At 44.0% G+C, this 18,712-nt stretch overlaps 1 protein-coding gene across 3 annotated transcripts in view; it reads left to right on the top strand.

Annotated features, from left to right (window-relative positions):
* PHACTR2 (phosphatase and actin regulator 2) overlaps positions 1-18,712 on the top strand; it is a 308,176-nt gene that overhangs the window by 239,936 nt on the left and 49,528 nt on the right. For 2 of the 3 annotated variants that reach the window (XM_056126232.1, XM_056126233.1), the window contains exons 5-7: positions 8,354-8,888; positions 15,451-15,650; positions 18,021-18,177. In XM_056126232.1, coding sequence (XP_055982207.1) covers positions 8,354-8,888; positions 15,451-15,650; positions 18,021-18,177 — 892 coding nt within the window. Of the gene's footprint in view, positions 1-4,147; positions 4,385-8,353; positions 8,889-15,450; positions 15,651-18,020; positions 18,178-18,712 lie in introns of all 3 variants that reach the window. The other variant, XM_056126231.1, reaches the window with a different exon arrangement.

Below are 18,712 nucleotides of genomic sequence, written 5' to 3'. Positions count from 1 at the left end.
AGAAGGCAGATCACGGAGATCTATGGACTTCTGAGAGGTGCTTTTGTTTAAATCATTCTTGACTGAGAACTTGTGCATTCGGTTCTTTGTGATAAAAAAAAAAGGTTCAAGATAACATCTTGCTTGACTAGTCTGTACATAGGAAAGAGAAATGCTGAAAATTCTACCACCCCACTTATTAGGCAGCGTGACCTCCCACTTTTTGCAAACCCACACCTCTGAAACCACAGAAGAATGAGAGGGGCTGATGAGGAGAGCATACAGCAGGTAGGGTGGGTTAGATTCTTGGCAATCCACACGGTCCCCCGAGCATGCCAGGAGTGACCTCTAAGCTCAGAGCTAGGAGTAAGCCCTAAGCACTGCCAGGTATAGCCCCCATACCTACCCCCCAAGAAATATGAGGGAATGATTTTACAGGGAAGCTATCTCTTGAGACCATAAAGAATGTCATGTATGATGAATATTGCATATAATGTTCAATTGCAAATGCCTTCTCTGAAAAGATAGCATAGAGTTTTTTAGTTAAAAAAATCCTTTCCTCTTCTTGTCTGACTTTTTATTTGAACTCACCAGCATGCAGAGCCACAATGTTCTTACTTATCCTTCTGTTCGGGAGTATAAAGCCCCCTTTTCTTTAGCAGTAAGCTAACTTTCTAAGAGTATTATTTCTTCTACTAGTTGGTTGTATTTGTGAAATTATCACATTACACAATAATCCCAGATGCTTAGGTCTCTTTTTTAGACATGGAAATACTTTAATATTTGAAACATTAGTCTCAACAGAATAAACAAACAAACAAAAAAATTCTATTCTTAACACTTGTCCTGTTGGGTAGGTTTCATCCAGGATGTGTGCTGTACCCGGCCCTAAGGAAGGCATCTGATTCTGGAGTTGGTACTCTGATCCTGGGCCTCTTCTTCCCAATGCTGTAGATTCTTCCTTGAACACTTCATACTCTTAGCCTTCCATTATTCTTTATCAGTAAGCACCATTTAATATAAAAGAAGTAGAAATACTGATCTGTAGATGGTTATAGATTTTTTTCAGGGGAACTCTGAAATTTACATGATATTCTTTCTGTTGAGTTGTAGAGGATTTTCAGTGGAATAACAGTGATGGCCAATCTTTGTTCTATCAGTAACAACTAAGGTTCACTTTTCTAAGAACTAAGGAAAGAGTGGTGAAGGAAAAATATCCTTTGCCCTCAAGCTGATCATGCCCTCCAAGGAGGTCAGCATGCCAAAAGCAATTACCATGTTGTAGAATGTTTTGGAAGGCTTGAGTGAGCAAGCCAGGAGAGCTTGCAACAGGGACCAGAATCTGTTCTGGGAGGAAGATGTTTCCAAACTGAGACCTGAAGAATATGTGCTAGGCAAAGGGGAGGGATGGGGGCAGAACACAGACCACAGTTCTCAGACTTTAAGTATTATTGTATTGTACCTTCATGTGATAGAAGGAGTCAAGCCAGAAAGTATTGTAACCAGCTGCAGAATCTCTGTGTTGTGAAGTAATACCCAGAATCAAGCCAGAACGAACAGGCAGAATTTCTTCACCATCTCTTAAAGAGATTGCTCTCCTGTTTACCACAGTTTAGATCGTGTCTTCAAATCATGGTAGTACCATGAAGGAGAATTTAATTCATTATCTCCCAGATCCAAGAGAAGAGTTTGTTTTTCAGTAATGTGTTATATATAGTTCTCTATGAATGTATGTTAATAACTGGCAGACAATCTGCCGTATCCATTTGATAGCCATAATATTTAAACACTGATGGGCTATAGCATCTCAAACAAAAGGAGCTTATGATTCAGTCAAGAAGCATATTGTTATGTATATACATGCACGAAAACGCACATCCATCCATTAGGAGTCATCATTTGTAAACATAAACACGGCCATCTGGCAAACACAGCACAGATAACTAACAGAAGTTTCAGAGGAAGGGGGGTGCTGTGCTTTTTCAAGCAACTTACTACGAGTTTGTGTGCTGTGTTTTCACCCTCAACCCACTAGGGATTGTCATTTTTAACTGTCCTAGAACTGTCTGCTCTTTCCCCAAACCAGAATTGATTATTCGTCGGTGTAACTTTAGAGTTAACACCTTGAGTAGAAAGGGAAAAAAAATGGCTCCTGTGTGGCATGCATGAGAGGGAGTCTAAGATACTCAAGGATGTGGAGTATGAGAGAGAATTAAGATAGTAACAACAGTTTGGTGGGTCTCATCATAGATGGCATCATGGGGCTTGGTCTCCCCGCTGCTTTGCACTCCAGGCAGAATTACACAGAACATTCCAAGGAGGAGACCTGTGTGATACAGCAAAAAGCTAACCATGTCTATTTATGTTTTACTTGAAACTCGGCTCATTTTGTTGTTAACCTTTATTTTAAAAGTTCACTGGGTTTCTGGTTTCGACCTGGGTTAGGTGAGCCATTACTGTGCTAAAGGTTAGTAGCAGCTCAGGATGAGGAGATGAGTTGCCCAGGGAGACAGACAGACAGATGGGTAGACATGTAAAGTAGCCTCTGAGGAATGTCCAATGAGGAGCTGGGAGAACAGTTATGAATAAGGTCAGAGATCGGGGGCTAGTTTGGGTCTAGTGACGTTTTCCTAGGCAAGGTAGAAGAAATGCTGAGTGATGACTTACTGTAACATAAAGCATTTTATGGTTATATAGTGGATTACTGTAGGATGTGGGTCTTATTTTTTCCAAAAACAAACAAACAAACAGACAAACAAATGCCAGGAAGAAGCCACCACTCACATGAAACAAAATACAATATATAAACAGAATAAAAAACAGTAAAACATGATGCATGCCAGTATTTGTCTTTCACTAGTGATTGGTCATAGTCAGTAAAGATTTAACATTGTCTTAACACTGTCTTATGTTTTGTCTTTTTTTTTCTTTGTATTTCACTTTTCAAGAACATCTGCTTGGCTCTTTGAACCAGAATTGTAATTTAATAACATTCAAGAGGGGGGAAATATGAAATGTGAATGAATGAATGAACACTCAGTACCCTCCACTTTCCTACAGTTTTAGAACTGTTTCTTCCCTGCTTTCCTTGAGAGGAGCTCCTGCTCTTTGCATGTTTTTCCCTGAATCATAATCTCTGTCTAATTCAAACATTGACTTCAGTGTTTACCAAATATATATATAAAGGTAAGGTAAAGGCCCTCCCATTGATCGTCGTTTTGCTCGAGCGGGCCCAGTAACGTCTCCATTGGAGACTTTGTTGTTACTGTGTCTGGCATATCGAATACTCTCGGTAGCTTGCCGGGCTCTCCGAGAGGGGCGGAGGAATCGAACTCGGGTCAGCCATGTTGGCCGCTTATAAGGCGAACGCCCTACCCGCTGTGCTATATATATATATATATATATATATATATATATACATATATTTGGCTTCTGAGCTCTCTGTATCTATAATCGTGGCCCTGTCCTCAGAGGTCGGAGAAAGTAGCTATTAAACAGGAAACTACGCCAGCGCCCTAAAAAAAAAAATGGTAGAAAGTAGTTCATTCCATTGTGCATTGTGACTCGTGTAGAAACATTCTACAGAGCCTCCCTTACTCCCTTACTTAGGATATCATTGAATTTTGGCTACAATGAGACAGAACACCAAAATCCCTGTCCAGGTTGATGGGGCTTGAGTTCTCTTGGGAGAAAGAAATTTCCTCCGCAATGTTATAAAGGGAACTCTGAGATTAGTCATCGTCATACAGTGAGTCCTCTCCCCATGTCAGGGTGTGTAAAGCACTGATTATCTACCTGGAGGGCCTGCCAGTGCTGTTCAATTCTTACCTCGGTCTTTAAATTCAATATTCATGCCCATGTCATCATCCACCAACTTCCGGTTGGAGCTGGAACGGCCCCCAGCTGTGGAAAGTTACACTCGTCTTCAAGGTAACTTTGTCGCTTGTGCAACCCGGTTTTGTCACTAGAGGGGTTCATGTCCCCAGAGAACCGGCCCCCGTTTGGCTTTCAGCCTGGATTTTTACCTCTGGATTTCAGCAGAGCTCCTCGCTGGTTCATCAGGGCCAAAGCAGCCATGTGTTGGTATCACTGTCTCCATATATCTTGCTCCTTCTGTTTATGCTGTGTGTCTGTATCAGTCTGCTTCTGTTCACTTTCTCATTTGTAGAGAAAACTGAAAACCACTCTGCAAAAGCGACAGCTGTTTCACCTGCTCCAGCTCACCTTAAGTCTAGATCCAAACCTAAGCCCAAAAAAACACCTGAGCTTCCAAAAGGGGCCTCTGCTGGGGCCGGCCCCAAGGGTGATGAAGTGCCTCCTAGTAAAAAGTACACCAAGTCTCCTGGTAAGCAGGCCCCCATCCCTCCACCCAAGCCAAGCAGCCGAAACACGACCCGAGAGCCTGGTGAGTATGCCCCGCTGGGTGGGGTGAGTCTAAGGTGCTCAGCTCTGGGGCGGGGCTCCCTGTTCCTCCAGGAAGGGTGACCTTTGGGGGTGTCTGTTGTGGTAGGGTGTGATTCCAGTACATTCATCTTTGCCCCAGAGAACGCCCCGGACATGTCTTTGCTACCAACCAACCAAGGAAGCTGGCTGGTGTATTCCTTGCCATTTGTATTTGTCTTCAGGACCCAGCTACCTGCACAGGAGTTCATCCATAGGGTTCAGGGCAAGGGTCCCTTGATGAGAAGGACACGGAGCCAAAAGGATTATTTAGGCTTGGGCCAACCCTCTGCTCGTTGAGTTGATGGATGGCTTTTGATAATGTGTTTTTTTTCTAATTTTCTTTCACAATAGTCAACACTTCCATGGAAGAATATGATAAATATCTTTGGCATATTGGCTGTATCTCCGTGTCTTCAGTCTTTTGCAAACCTAGTCATTTCTTTCCTGCTAACTGGCAGACGGTTCCTGTGAGTTCAGTTCACTTGGCCCGGCCATTGTCCACTGGAAGCCACTTACCTGAGCATCGATGCTCAGGGGACCCTCACAACAAATTTTGGTTTGTTAGAAAGATGAGTATCCCCTGGTGTGCCTCTCCAAGTCACTGCAGCAGATCCTGATGGGTTGTTTGGGGACCTACTCTAGCTCCGTGCCCTTTTGGTTCGGCTTTTTCTACAAATCACAGATGCTTAAGGCCATGTAAGGCCCTCATTCTGCTTGTAATAAGGCACGAAGGGGCCTGGAGTGATAGCACAGCGGGTAGGGCATTTACCTTGCATGTGGCTAGCCCAGGCTCGATCCCTGGCATCCCATATGGTCCCCCGAGCATCTCCAGGAGTAATTCCTGAGTGCACAGCCAGGAGTAACCCTTGAGCAATGCTGGATATGACCCCCCCCAAAAAAACAAAAATAATAAATAGATATGGCTCAAAAATATGTTCCCACATCTTCTAACTCGGCAAAGGGCATTTATCAAAGTTCTCACACAGAAAGGCCCTTCCTTCCTGTTAATACTCTGGTCTGCCTGTCTGGTGTTCCTGGCAAACCTCCTTTTCCTTGCAATCAGCAGCAGTTTCTCCTGCATCCAGCGACCAGGCTATGCCTTGGGACTCGCTCCTTAGCACGTACACCCATTGTGTGTTCATATTCAGAGAGGGGTTCATTTGTAGTTTAACAGATTTCTCTCTCTCTCTCTCTCTCTCTCTCTCTCTCTCTCTCTCTCTCTCTCTCTTCCTTCTCCCAAACCCCCGTCTCCCTCATCCTCCTTTCCCCCCTCCTCTCCTCTTCATCTTTGACCTGGAATGTCTTCCCATAAGCTCAGTGATGAAATGTCTCAGAAGGCGCTCCCTCAGGGACCATCTTGCCTCCAACAGCAGCATCCCTCTTTGCTGGTCTGTGTGGCCCAGACTGCCTGAGCTGAGCCTGAAGAGAGGCCAGGAAAGGGAAGGGCGAGGTGGGAATCCAGGTCTTCAAGAAAAGTCTCACATGATGACACAGTCCTTGAGAGTGAGGACCCTCCCACTTGCGCCTGCCCCCTCAAGCAGCAGTTCATTATGGACCTGCTCCCTCTCAGGAGAGAACCAGTGACAAACGCCAGGGAAAGGACCAGCTTTCATGAGAGATTTGAGTTATTTTCAGATATCAGAGATGAAGATTGATTTTTCTGAGTTGACCCAGGGTGTTCTGAACTGGTTTAGTTCTGTTCTGCTTTGTATGAACCGAAGGCCCAGTTGACCCTTGATGTCAGTAAAACTGTTGCTATTCGAGGAACTATCACAGAGGAACGAGGGGTGCAGTGAAGTCTGTCAAGGAGCTCATTGGTAACGCTCTTAGTCCTCTGTTGATAACTCAGTTAGAACTGTTTAGAACTTCCTCATGATAACTCCGGGAGCCTGTGGTCCTGGGAAATTTCTTCAGTGGTCTTTTCAGTCAACTGTTTGAGTCCCTACGAAGCTGTTCGTCGAGGGAGAGTGGCAGGGAGGTAACACAGAGTTCGGGAACCTGGCTAGGCATTGATCCTTGGCACCACATGAGACTTCCTGTCACGTCTAGGAATCCTCTGGTAACCCTTGAGGCCCCCAAGCACTTCAGGGTGGTCTTGATGGTCTCCAGAGCCCAGCCAGCACCACCCCTTTGGGCCCTAGCTGAACGCAGGCCTGGTTAGCCGAGGATTTCTGAGAGGCCTCTAAGCACCCTAAGCACTTCTTAGAAGCCCGCCCTCCTTATTAATTGAAAGTCTTCCACTACTACTTTTACTGCTAGATTAGTGTAGACCTCCAGATAATCACAGGAGACATAACATATTTAACTGCTTTGCCAGTGAAGGTGAAACCTACATTTTTTCGCTTTCTCAGTTACTCACAGTTACAACAGACTTGGCTGAGAAGTAATATTTCTTTTCTCGGTGGTGAATTAAGGTAATTTTAAGCAACACGGCTAGTTTCTGCAAAGCTATGTCATTCATCTTAGAAAGTGCTTGAAGAACATTTTTATATGTAGGCATGGAAAATGCTCCCCCCACCCAAGTCAGGTGACAATGAACTTTGCTCTTAGAAAATATTTTTTTTAAGATAAAGTAGATTATCTGAAAAGATTCTATTCAACTTACCTAAGAAAATAATGAAAGATATGTAGGACCAAGTTCTTAGTGTGTGTGTCATGACAAATAGGACTTAGAATGGATCTAGATTATAATAGGGATGTATTTAACCAGTCTGTTTTAGAAGCCAGTGAAATCATTGACTTTTGAAACATGTTAGCGAGCTCAGATTAGGGTTTTGGGTGTGGGATGCTAGTTCTTATGTATGTCCATGAAGAGTAAAGCCCCTAAGCTATATCCACTGCTTTCAAGCCTGATCTTACCAAAACAAAAACCACTTGACCTTTTCAGTACATCAGAATTGTGCAACATCTCTTGGCCTCCTCCTTCGTTTCCACCTCTCGATCTTCTAGTTGGCATCAGTCATTCTGTAAGAAGAGGAATCTAGAATACTGTCATTGTACAATGCCGGTTGACTCCAGGTAGTATGATCTCCTTCCATAGTTTGCAGAAGATAGCTTGACCCAAGAAAAATTGATGGAGCCTTGAGGATTTAAACAGGTGCAGTTAAGAGGGATGTACAGAAAAGCAGGCTCATGAAACAGAAGACTCTCCTTATAGGCATGTAAATCAAAGGACAGGCAACACTTGTCAAGATAGACCAACACAGCCATTAGCCTCACCTGCTCTTCCAGGGCCATAACTAGGAAGAGTGGATGGTGAAGGTCTTCTTGGAAGACCTAGAGATACTCTTTCCCTTCAGATTATTCATGTTGCCCATTTAGACACGTTTTATGAATTTCTTTCTCAACAACTGTTTTCACGTCTTGCCACATGTGTTCTCGCTGCCTCAGTCCTGTGACAGGTGGGGGTACAGGCTCTCTCTGGAACCCGCGTGGGGACACCTGGGTTGGTATTCGTCCTTTTTTAACAGTAAAATGAACAGGTTAGCACTTGACTCAAAAAGGACTCAGTACTTCACAGCCGGTCTCATGTGAATGTTACTCCAAAGAAAACAGCACAGAAAGTGTAGAGTTTGTTATATTTGACAAAGCCCAACCTTGCACTAACACCAGAGACTCTGGTGTCCTCCTCATACCCCTTATTTAGAGCATCCGGGCACTTATTTTAGGCACAGACATAGGGCCAGGAGCCCAGAAGGATTTTCCCTCTGTTGACCCAGCTCAAGACTAGAAGAGGGAGACGACAAAGGTCTTTTGTCCCTTAAGTTTTTACCTTAGAGGAAGCAAAGGCTTTATCCTTCCTTACTTACCTTCTTTTAACCAGTTCTCCTTTCATCAACAAACTTGACGCTCTTTGAAGGAAACACTGTCTCGGTTGGCAAGAGCAGCTGGTACTACTGACTTTTTAATGCCACATCTCTCTGTGTTTTAGCTGGTTCCTCTCACTCCAAAAAAACAGCTGGCTCCAAAGCATCTGCTTCATCCTCGTCTGCCTCCACGCTGTCACGCAGCAGAGCTTCCAAGGAGACGGTGTCTAGCAAAACAGGGACGGTGGGGATCACCAAGGGCAAGAAAAAAACTGCCCGGCAGCCCACCTCACGGCCGCCCCCTGACGCAGCCACTTCCAGCTCATCCGACCTGAAAGGAGAGCCTTTGGCGACCAGGGGGGAGAGCCAGGAGCCTGAGCAGACTGTCGCTGGCACCGAGGACCAGGCCATCAGCAAATTCAAGTCTGCCATCCCACTGCCCCCTGCCACCCCACCGCCCCCTCCACCTGCCTCCGTCCTCTCTGGGGAGGAGCAGGGTTCTCTGGCCCCCAACACGCCTTTTGTCCTGGTCAGCAATGGCGTCGACCCCCCCTTCCCTGTCTTCGACCTCACGCAGCTGCACCAGACGGAAGAACCGACAGAAGGACCCACCGTCCCCTCAGGCCCTGGAGTGGTTGTTAGCAGAGACAACCTCAAATGGTAAGTTGGGGCCTGGCCCAGCCTCTACATTTCACCTGTGCCCCCTAGGACGGTGAATGTCCTCCATTGTCCCATGATGGCACTTTCTTAGAAGTGAGAGCACCTCGTGGGTTTTATTTTATGATTTAAAATAAATCATGCCTGGGGCTGGAGCCATAGTACAGCGGGTAGGGCGTTTGCCTTGCACGTGGCCAATCTGGGTTCAATCCTCAGCATCCCATATGGTCCCTCAAGCACCACATGAGGAGTCATTCCTGAGTGCAGAGCCAGGAGTAACCCCTGAGCAACACTGGTGTGACCCAAAAAGGGAAAAAAAAATCATACCTTATGAATTCAAGAAAAAAAAAAGATTAATATTTTTAAATAATGAAAACTAAATCTTGCCCAGTGATGGAAAGGAGTGTTAGGGTTGCACCTACAACCCAGCCGTTGGGTATTCCTGGTCTGCCCTTGGATTGCCCCAGGTGGCTGTGGAAATGACCTTTGACCTGTGGACAAATAGCACTTCCCCTGGGTAGCTTTTAGTATGGTTAGAGGCCCTGCCCACCTTTTTCTTCGCCCCCCCCCCCCCACTTTCCTTCTAGTGTTTGTTTTCCATTTTTATTTGAGTCTCTTTTGTTCACCCACTCCTGTCTACCTTCCTTCAACAAGGTGTTTATCCTTTCCCAAGAAAGTACAGACCAGCAGCCCTCTTTCTGGTTCCTGTCTGTTCAGCCACGGAGCGTTCCCCTGCGTCCTCAGTACCTCGGCCCGCCTAGATGTCATCTCCTCTGAGAAGCTACTCAGAGCTCTTCAGAAAGGATTGACTGTTGCTAACAGCTCCCTAAGTGGGATAGAATTAGCCAGATGGGTCATATTTAGGCCTCTGTACCCGGAACCAGGCCCACCATGGTACATTGTCCATGACAGAAACTGGAGATTCTTCCCAGGTTCTATCTCCCTTTGTTTTCTGTGTCTAATCTGAACAATGACAATGTGTTCAATGACATGTGGATAGCTCTCCTGACCCACATATATGAAGGAATTATGTTTGTCTAAGTACAGTCACGGTCCTCCTGTTATTCATCGATTTGCTCAAGCGGGCCCAGTAACATCTCCATCATGAGACTTGTTGTTACTGTGTTTTGGCAGATCGAATACATCACGGGTAGCTTGCCAGGCTCTGCCGTGCGGGCGAGATACTCTCGGTAGCTTGCCGGGCTCTCCCGAGAGGGACGGAGGAATCAAACTCGGGTCGGCCATGTTGGCTGCTTGTAAGGCAAACGCCCTACTGCTGTGCTATCGCTCCAGCAAGTACAGTAGACACTATATTCTGTCTGGAAAAGGTCCCGATACTTAAATTCAGCATCTTTGCTGTATCTAGGAATGAAACCAAAATCCACTCTTGAAAGCGCTTCATTTACTATTTCCTTGTTCAAAAATAATGCTTCGTCTCGTTGGCCTTGAAAAAATTGAACACCTGAAGTTGATTTGAGTCAAGACACAGAAGAAGACTTATTATAAGTCATGAAGACTTATTTAATGACAAGAACTGGTCATTACTTCATTAGTTTAAGTCTTTCCTGAAACCTGTCTTATGCAACAGATGAAAAAAAATGGATGCTGGAGAGTAGGCTAGTTTGCCCAGACTGCCCAGAGTGGCAGAGCCAGGATTTGAACACAGCTGCTCATTCTTCTAAGTCAGTACAGAGCTGTCCACATCAGTTGCTTCTCATGCTATTCTCTCTCTCCTTCCCTCCCTCTCTCTTCTCTCTCTTCCCTCCCTCTTTCTTATCTCTCTTTCCTCCTCTCTCTTCTCTCATTTTCTTCTCTTTTTTCTTCCCCTCTCCTCTCTCACGGTTCATGATGCAAATCTGAGGCCTTACATATATGAGGTATGTGAGCTACCTCAGACCTTTCACTGTATCACTGTATCACTGTCATTCTGTTGTTCGATTTCCTCGAGCAGGCACCAGTAACGTCTCCATTCGTCCTAGCCCCGAGATTTTAGCAAGTGCCACATTGGAGGCTCCTTCCAGGTCAGGGGAATGAGACCCTCAGACCCTTATATCCTCACACCCATTTTTTTTCCCCTAACGCTTTTTTTTCTTTTTGAGTGGTGCTAGAGATCAAACCCAGGTCCCGTGCATGAAAAACATGTACTTTGCCACAGAGCCCCATCCCCGCCTGACCCTGTTCTTTTTATTTATTTATTTATTTATTTATTTTTCATCAGAGCACCATCATTCAATCCTCCATCCCTCTTGGAGAGCCCAGCAAGCTACTGAGAGTATTCCACCAGCACGGCAGAGCCTGGCAAGCTCCCCATGGTGTATTTGATATGCCAAAAACAGTAACAAGTCTCACAATGGAGATGTTACTGGTGCCCGCTCAAGCAAATCAATAAGCAATGGGACGACAATGCTACAGTGCTACCATCATTCAAAGGAAACCCATCAAAATCATTCCTTTGACATTTTAATGAAACGATTAGAAAACAGTGAAATAGATATTTCTCGCAAGCTCCCCGTGACGTATTCGATATGCCAGACACAGTAACAACAAAGTCTCCAATGGAGACGTTACTGGGCACGCTCGAGCAAATCGATGATCAACAGGAGGGCCTTTACTTTTTTACTTTACTTAAATACTTCAAGCACACAGAAATTGTCTTCATTTCATTTCTCGTGAGTGGTGTTCAGTGTTGCAGTTTCAACAATCTGAGCTAAGCAGTCATTCCACACGTGTCTTTTTGCTTTCCGTCTATGCCCTTTGCCATGGCTAAGCCTCACAGATATGAGAGTGAGGAAGACTTGGTAGCTAAGGGAAACTGTCACTGTCACTGTCACTGTCCTCCCGTTGTTCATCGATTTTGCTCGAGCAGTCCCAGTAACATTGTGAGACTTGTTACTGTGTTTGGCATATTGAATATGTCATGGGTAGCTTGCCAGGCTTTGCCATGAGGGCTAGATACTCTCGGTAGCTTGCCAGGCTCTCTGAGAGGGGCAGAGAAATCGAACTCAGGTTGCCCATGTCGGCCGCGTGCAAGGCAAACGCTCTACCTACTGTGCTATTGCTCCAGCCCAAGGGAAACTACTTGGGGAAAAATAGTATCCAACATACATCAGGTACAACTTTTTAAAATATAGTATAAATTTAAGGAAATAAATTGAGTATATGAGTGTATTATTTTGTAGAATGAGGAACAGGGAGTTCCACAGAAAGTAGTTAGTTCCTTAGAGCATCAGATTACCAAGACAGCCGAAGGTTCCTACCAGCAGCATTGAGAAAAGGATTTGAATCGTACTAAGTACCTTGTTGCAATTTCTTTTAAATTCATCTTCAACCCAAGTGTACACCAGATTATGAGACAAGAGAGGTGAGTTATCTATTCCCCATTTCCACTGGGGCTGTGGTCAGAAATAGCAAATTGAGGATATCATTAGACATAAGTATTCGTATTAAATTTTCCTGTGAGCCAGGGTAGCTTTAAAATTTTTCCTAGAAGAAAGCCTAGAGATTTTCTATTTTTTCTTTTCTTCACATTTTTTAACAAATGAAAATTACAGTTCTTTCCACAGAGGGAGTTTGTGTTTGCTCTTGAGTTAGTGAGCCCGGAATATATAGTCACTGAAATTTCCTTCCAAAGTCTCTCCTCCTTTTTTGGTGGATATTAGGATTTCTGGCTCGTAGTCACTCACTTTACTTAGAACCCACCACGGGTTATGTTCAGCCAATGAATATTTTGTTGTGTCAGCTTATGAAGAGGGTTCTGTGTGAAAAGAAATGTGAAAAGAAGACTTTTTAAAGATACACTGGCCAAGTGTCAATAAAAGTGATCTCTAGTCACATAGTGCAGACTAGCCACTATTTAGTCAAAATCTGTTCACGTCAGAAATGTCTGTGTCTGGTTAAAATTTAAGGCAGAAGCTAATAAGCCTGTTTGGAGCTTGTAGCAAAAGGAGATTTGACTCTGTAGGACCCATTTCCACAAACATTTATGGAGTATACTGTACTGTCCAGGAACTTCAGGGATATACTGTAGCACTCTCCTCCGGTTGTTAATCAATTTGCTCAAGCGGGCACCAGTAAAGTCTCACAACTAATTGTGAGACTTGTTACTGTTTTTGGCATATCGAATACAGCATGGGTAGCTTGCCAGGCTTTACCATGCAGGCGAGATACTCTCGGTAGCTTGCCGGGCTCTCCGATATTTCATATTTGATTAAGTATGCTCTAATATATTTCGAATATAAAAATTGTTTAAAATAAAAATGCAATACCATATAACATTAACAGGTAGATTGGGACTCTTAAGTCTAGATTCTGTGATGAGCTTGTTTCCTTGGTAGATTGTTCACCTTGACCTTTCTTGGGTTTTGTGAATTTTGGGGCTGGAGAGATGGTACAGAAAGGAAGAAACTTTTGCAGCCAACCAAGGTTTGATCCCCAGGACCCCATGAGGTCTCCTGAATCCTGCCAGGAGTGAGCATAGAGCTCTATCCCTGAGCATAGATCCAGGAGGAAGCCCTGAGTCAAAGCAAAAAAGACAAGAATAAATGTCTTTGTCCTTCTTATATTGAAATTATACTCTGCAAGTATATGTAAAAGTCTGTGAAAATCACAAAGCATCATGAAACATAAATTAATGAGAATAATTATACTAAAGCATATCAGTGAAAAAATGATATATATCATTGTTACATATATATATATTTGAATACATATACATAGAGAGAGGTATCTCAGAAGCTGCTTTCTAAGTGGTATTTGTACATCCATGTTCATTCATAGCGACAGTAATGACAAGAACCAAAAGGTGAAAAATGATCTAAATGTTCATTGGCTGATGAATTTTTGGACCCAAGGTGGCACACACACTCAATGGAGTACTGTTGAGTCCAAAACGAGGAGGAAATTCTGACCCTGTGAATTAGCCTTGGAGACTTGCTAACTGAAGTTGACACAACAGGACAAATGTAGAATTTGACTTTTCTGAAGCACTAAAAATAGCAGAATTTCTTAAGACAGAATGTAGGCTGGTGTTTGCCGGGGGCTTGGAGAGGAGGATGAGGGGGTTGGTTTATGATGTAAATAGAGATTCTATTTGGGAATGAGAAAAAAATAAACTCCTAGAGATAGTGGCTGTGATTGCATTTTAGTGTGAAAGCACTTAATGCCACTGAACATAACACTGAGAAATGGCTAAAATAGTCAATTGTGTCCTGTATATAGTTTATACAATAAGGAATGAATTGTCAGGAGCTCGAGAGAGATTACAGCTACTAGAGTACTTGCCCTGCACATGACCAACCCAGGTTTCTAGCCCCAAGCCCTGCCTGGAGTGAACCCTGAGCACAAAGCCAGGAATAATTCCTGAGCACTTCCAGGTGTGCTCCAAAAACAACAATAAGAAGAAATGAAATTTTATATTTATCCTTTGAAAGTAAGAATTTGACCGTTGATTTTTTTTTTACTTCTAGTAAAATTAGATTCTTGTGAACACTGACACTGATTGTCACAAAAAAGAATTTTTCAATACCTGAGATTTTGCAAAGTTTACCTATTTTATTATCCACAGAACTTTTCTTGGATTTTTTTCATTAGCAAGAACAGCAAACACATGTTTGGCACTAAGTGGTCTTTGAGAAGTGTGACATCTAAATTCAGAGGCTTCTATTAATATCTAAAACCAGTTGAGGGATTCTTTTGTACCCAACAATGAAAGTGCCTTTGTTTTGATACAAAGAATATTTTATATTAATCATTAATATCTTTAATATAAATATACTTTTAAAATACTGTTTTTGAAAAGGCAAGCTTTGTATAGGTACGGCAGCTTGAAGCTCAGTAAACAGACCATTTCCAAGCTAAGTACTAAGCCACCTTGCTTTTTTTCTAGAATCCATTTTCCTTTCACCTTTCCCATCTTCCGTTACTAAACAGAGTGTTGAGAGAGGCAGTTTTCCCAACGGAGAAACAAACACCCTGAGAGAATCCAGCCCTTCCAACTTGGTCCACATACTGGCAAGGATGGAAATAGAAATAGTGAAAGAGGGGCTGGAGCTATAGCACAGTGGGTAGGGCATTTGCCTTGCATGTGGCTGACCCAGGTTCGATTCCCAACATCCCATATGGTCCCCCAAGGACCACCACGAGTAATTCCTGAGTGCAAAGCCAGGAGTTACCCATGTGCATCGTCAGGTGTGACCCCCCCCAAAAAAAAATGAAAGAGAGAGAGAAGGAAAGGAAAGGAAAGGAAAGGAAAGGAAAGGAAAGGAAAGGAAAGAGGAAAGGAAAGGAAAGGAAAAAGGAAAAGAAGAAGGAAAGGGAAGGGAAGGGAAGGGAAGGGAAGGGAAGGGAAGGGAAGAATTGGGGCTTTCCTAGGTCCCTACCCTATGAGGTGCCTGTTCTCAGGATAAGATGAGTTAGTTCCCCCTTGGTTAGCTGGCTTTGGGGGGTTGGAAAGATAAATAATGGAGGGTCCGGGCAGTTTTCAGTCATCATGGCCACAGCAAGTTGGGCTGCAGAGCCAGACCAAAGGCCAGTGGGAAACCATCCTGTGTTTCTGTGCCTTGGACAGTGTCGGCACCAAAGACGAGCGGGGAAAGCCAGCACTGCAGCTGCTGACTCCTGGGCTGGCGGGAAAATGCTCCGAGATCTTCAGTGCCTCAGAGGACGAAGGCCAAAAGGAGTACCAGACCAATGACTCGGACTCAGATGGGCCTATCCTGTACACCGATGACGACGATGAGGATGAAGACGAAGACGGCAGTGGAGAAAGTAAGGCCCTTTCCCAGGGAGCAGCGTGGTAGGGGACAGGGAGGAGTGTGGTAGGGGACAGGAGCCGCTGTGCTGCTCACCGAAGCTTGTGTGTGTTTGAGTTCAGATGGCAGCCTTTCCTCAAGGTCAGGTCCATATCTCTTGGGTTGCAATGTACATTTTCATTTGCCCGAAGGTTTCTGTTGACAGAGGCCTTGTTCCGAACCATCAGTTATGACCTTCTACCTTGGGACCGTTCTTCAATCAACGCAAGACTCTCTTGGTTACTCTCCTTCCTTGTTAAGGATTTGGGAAATGTATTCAGCTTCATACTTGGGTTATTTATTTATTTATTTATTTATATTTTTCTCTTTCTTTTTTTCTTAACGAATCACAGTGAGATACACAAAGTTCTTCATGATTGGGTTTCAGTCATATAATGTTCCAGCATCCATTCCTTTACCAGTGTACATTTCTCACCATGAGGGCCTCATACTGGGGCTTAAATTTAAGGAGAGGCAGGGAGCAATGGATCAAGAATGATCTAGTAAGAATCAATCACAAGTCTGTGGGGTTGGGGAGGGGACAGAGAGTAGGTAAGATAGAGAAGGTACCATTATGACAATAAATACTGGAAATTACGATGCTGGATAAGAATGGAGTGTTAAAATGGTTATACATACCCTATAACCTTTCAGTGTCTGTATTGAAACTCACAATACCCAAAAGGGGGGAGGGAGAGGGGGGAAAGGAGGATGGGAGGGAGGGAGGGAGGAAGGGAGGGAGAAAAGAAAAGCACCTGCCATAGAGGCAGGCTGGGAGTGGGGGGGACCCTGGGGACACTGGTGTTGGGAAATGTACACTGCTGGAGGGATGGGTGTTGGACCACTGTACCACTGTATGAAACTTAATCATGAGCAGCTTTGTAAGGGTCTATCTCACAATGATTCAATTAAAAAAATTTTAAAGAAAAACGAATGATCTGGTAAGAAATAAGAACATAGGTCAGAAAGATAGTACAGTAGATACGGAGTTTGTTTTGTACCCAGCCAACCCTGGCTCTGTCCCTGGCACTGCATTTGGTCCCGTGCGCCCTACCAGGAGAAATTCCTGAGCACAGAGCCAGGAGTAAGCCCTGAACACTACTAGATATGGACCAGGAAAACAAAACAAAAGAGCAATTTCCCATCAACCATAAGTGAGATGGGATTTCTTCTGAGAAGGAATAGTAACAAAGGCAATTCAGTTATATATAATTGAGAGAAGTTGGAAATGCCTTTTTTTTTTAACTTTTTGGGTCACACCCAGTGATGCTCAGGGATTATTCCTGGCTCTGCACTCAGAAATTACTCCTGGTGGTGCTTAGGGGACCATATGGGATGCCGGGGATTGAACCCAGGTTGGCCACGTGCAAGGCAAACACCTTACCCGCTGTGCTATTGCTCCAGCTCTGGAAATGCCTTTTGTTGTTGTTGTTGGTAATAGAGATTAAACCCTGGATGTCAGTCCATCACAGAGACACATCCTCTGCCTCTAAAAAAAAATTCATCAGGATGACTAAAGAATTTGTTATAGCAATTATAGATCACAAAAAGTTTTCTCTATCACTGATTACATACTATTGATTTGTATTAAACAACAAAAATCTTTATTGCCACTCTAGTGTTAACTACCAATTGATGAGAAATCAGGAGTCACAGGGAACTTCAGATGAAAATGCTGGCATCAAAGGGAGAGTTTTGTGAGTGCAATTTCAAAGTAGAGGAAAAGATTACAAAGGTTTGCTGTACAGTTTAAGGAGGATAAGATTTTAAGACTTGAAAAGCAAAAAGGTGGGGCAGAGTGATAATACAGTGGGTAGGGCATTTGCCTTGCACACAGTCAACCCAGTTCAATCCCCAGCATCCCATATTGTCCCTCAAGCACCAAGAGAGAACCAGGAGTAACCCTTGAGCATCACCGGGTGAGAAAGAGAGAGAGAGAGAGAGAGAGAGAGAGAGAGAAAGTAATTACTGACTTACTGACTGTAGAACCAGGAGTAACCCCTGAGCATCACCGGGTATGTGTGTGTGTGTGTGTGTGTGTGTGTGTGTGTGTGAGAGAGAGAGAGAGAGAGAGAGAGAGAGAGGCACATTATGCAATCCGTAATTTCCTCAATGTACCATCTCAGCAGAATCCATTTCAAACATCACAATTGAAATGATAAGGCAATACTTGTGAGTTTTTTCATGGTAACCAGTACTTTTCAGGAGACGCCTAAAAAGCTTCATACGTCTCTCCTTCGGGTTAATTTGAATTCCAAGCATTTCATCTAGACTCTGGCCACCTGTGACCTGAGTGCCACTTATTCAAAGTCTCTTCTCCTGCATTTCTGCCTTTTTCACTCCACAGGTGCTTTAGCAAGTAAAATACGACGAAGGGATACTCTTGCTATCAAACTTGGCAACAGACCGTCTAAGAAGGAGTTAGAGGACAAAAACATCTTACAGAGTACCTCTGAGGAAGAGAGGCAGGAAATTCGACAACAGATCGGAACGAAGTTGGTCAGGTAATTGCTCAAAGTTTAGTAAAATGCCAGTTCAATCATACTTTTCCCCGTTCCGTAGTCTCTTGACCACTGAGATCTTTGTGTATGCAAACACCCGGTCCCCTGGTCCACATGGCTTTGAGATTCCCAAAACTTGCCATCACAGCCAGAGTATGTAAATGACCGGTTAGTAAACGTTATAGGCTTTTGCTGGAGAGAAGGTCTCTGCCACACCTGCTCGGCCTTGCTGTTGTACATTGCAGATAGTCATAAGTAACATGTAAACATACCTGAATTCCTGTCCAGAATTCCTGGGCTTGCTAGCATTCCTGAATTGGCATAAGCCTCTGCCCTTTTCCATAGATGGTTTCTTCCAAGTCAGGAAGCCTTAGGTGCTTACCTCAGTGTCCCTCTGAGTTTCAAATCAGCAGTCAAGTTTGTGTGCCTGTGAAGCAGAATAATCTTATTTAGGAAGTGTGAGGAGGGAGAGAATGAATTGCTTACTAAAGAGAGAATGGAGCGGGGGTGGGGGGGTGGAGAGGCGGAGCTATAGTAC

The sequence above is a fragment of the Sorex fumeus genome, unplaced genomic scaffold (genome assembly GCF_029834395.1).
Source record: "Sorex fumeus unplaced genomic scaffold, SorFum_2.1 ptg000061l, whole genome shotgun sequence".
Lineage (NCBI taxonomy): Eukaryota > Metazoa > Chordata > Mammalia > Eulipotyphla > Soricidae > Sorex > Sorex fumeus.
Note: the sequence above shows the minus strand (reverse complement) of the source record. Positions and strands in the feature narration are given on the sequence as shown.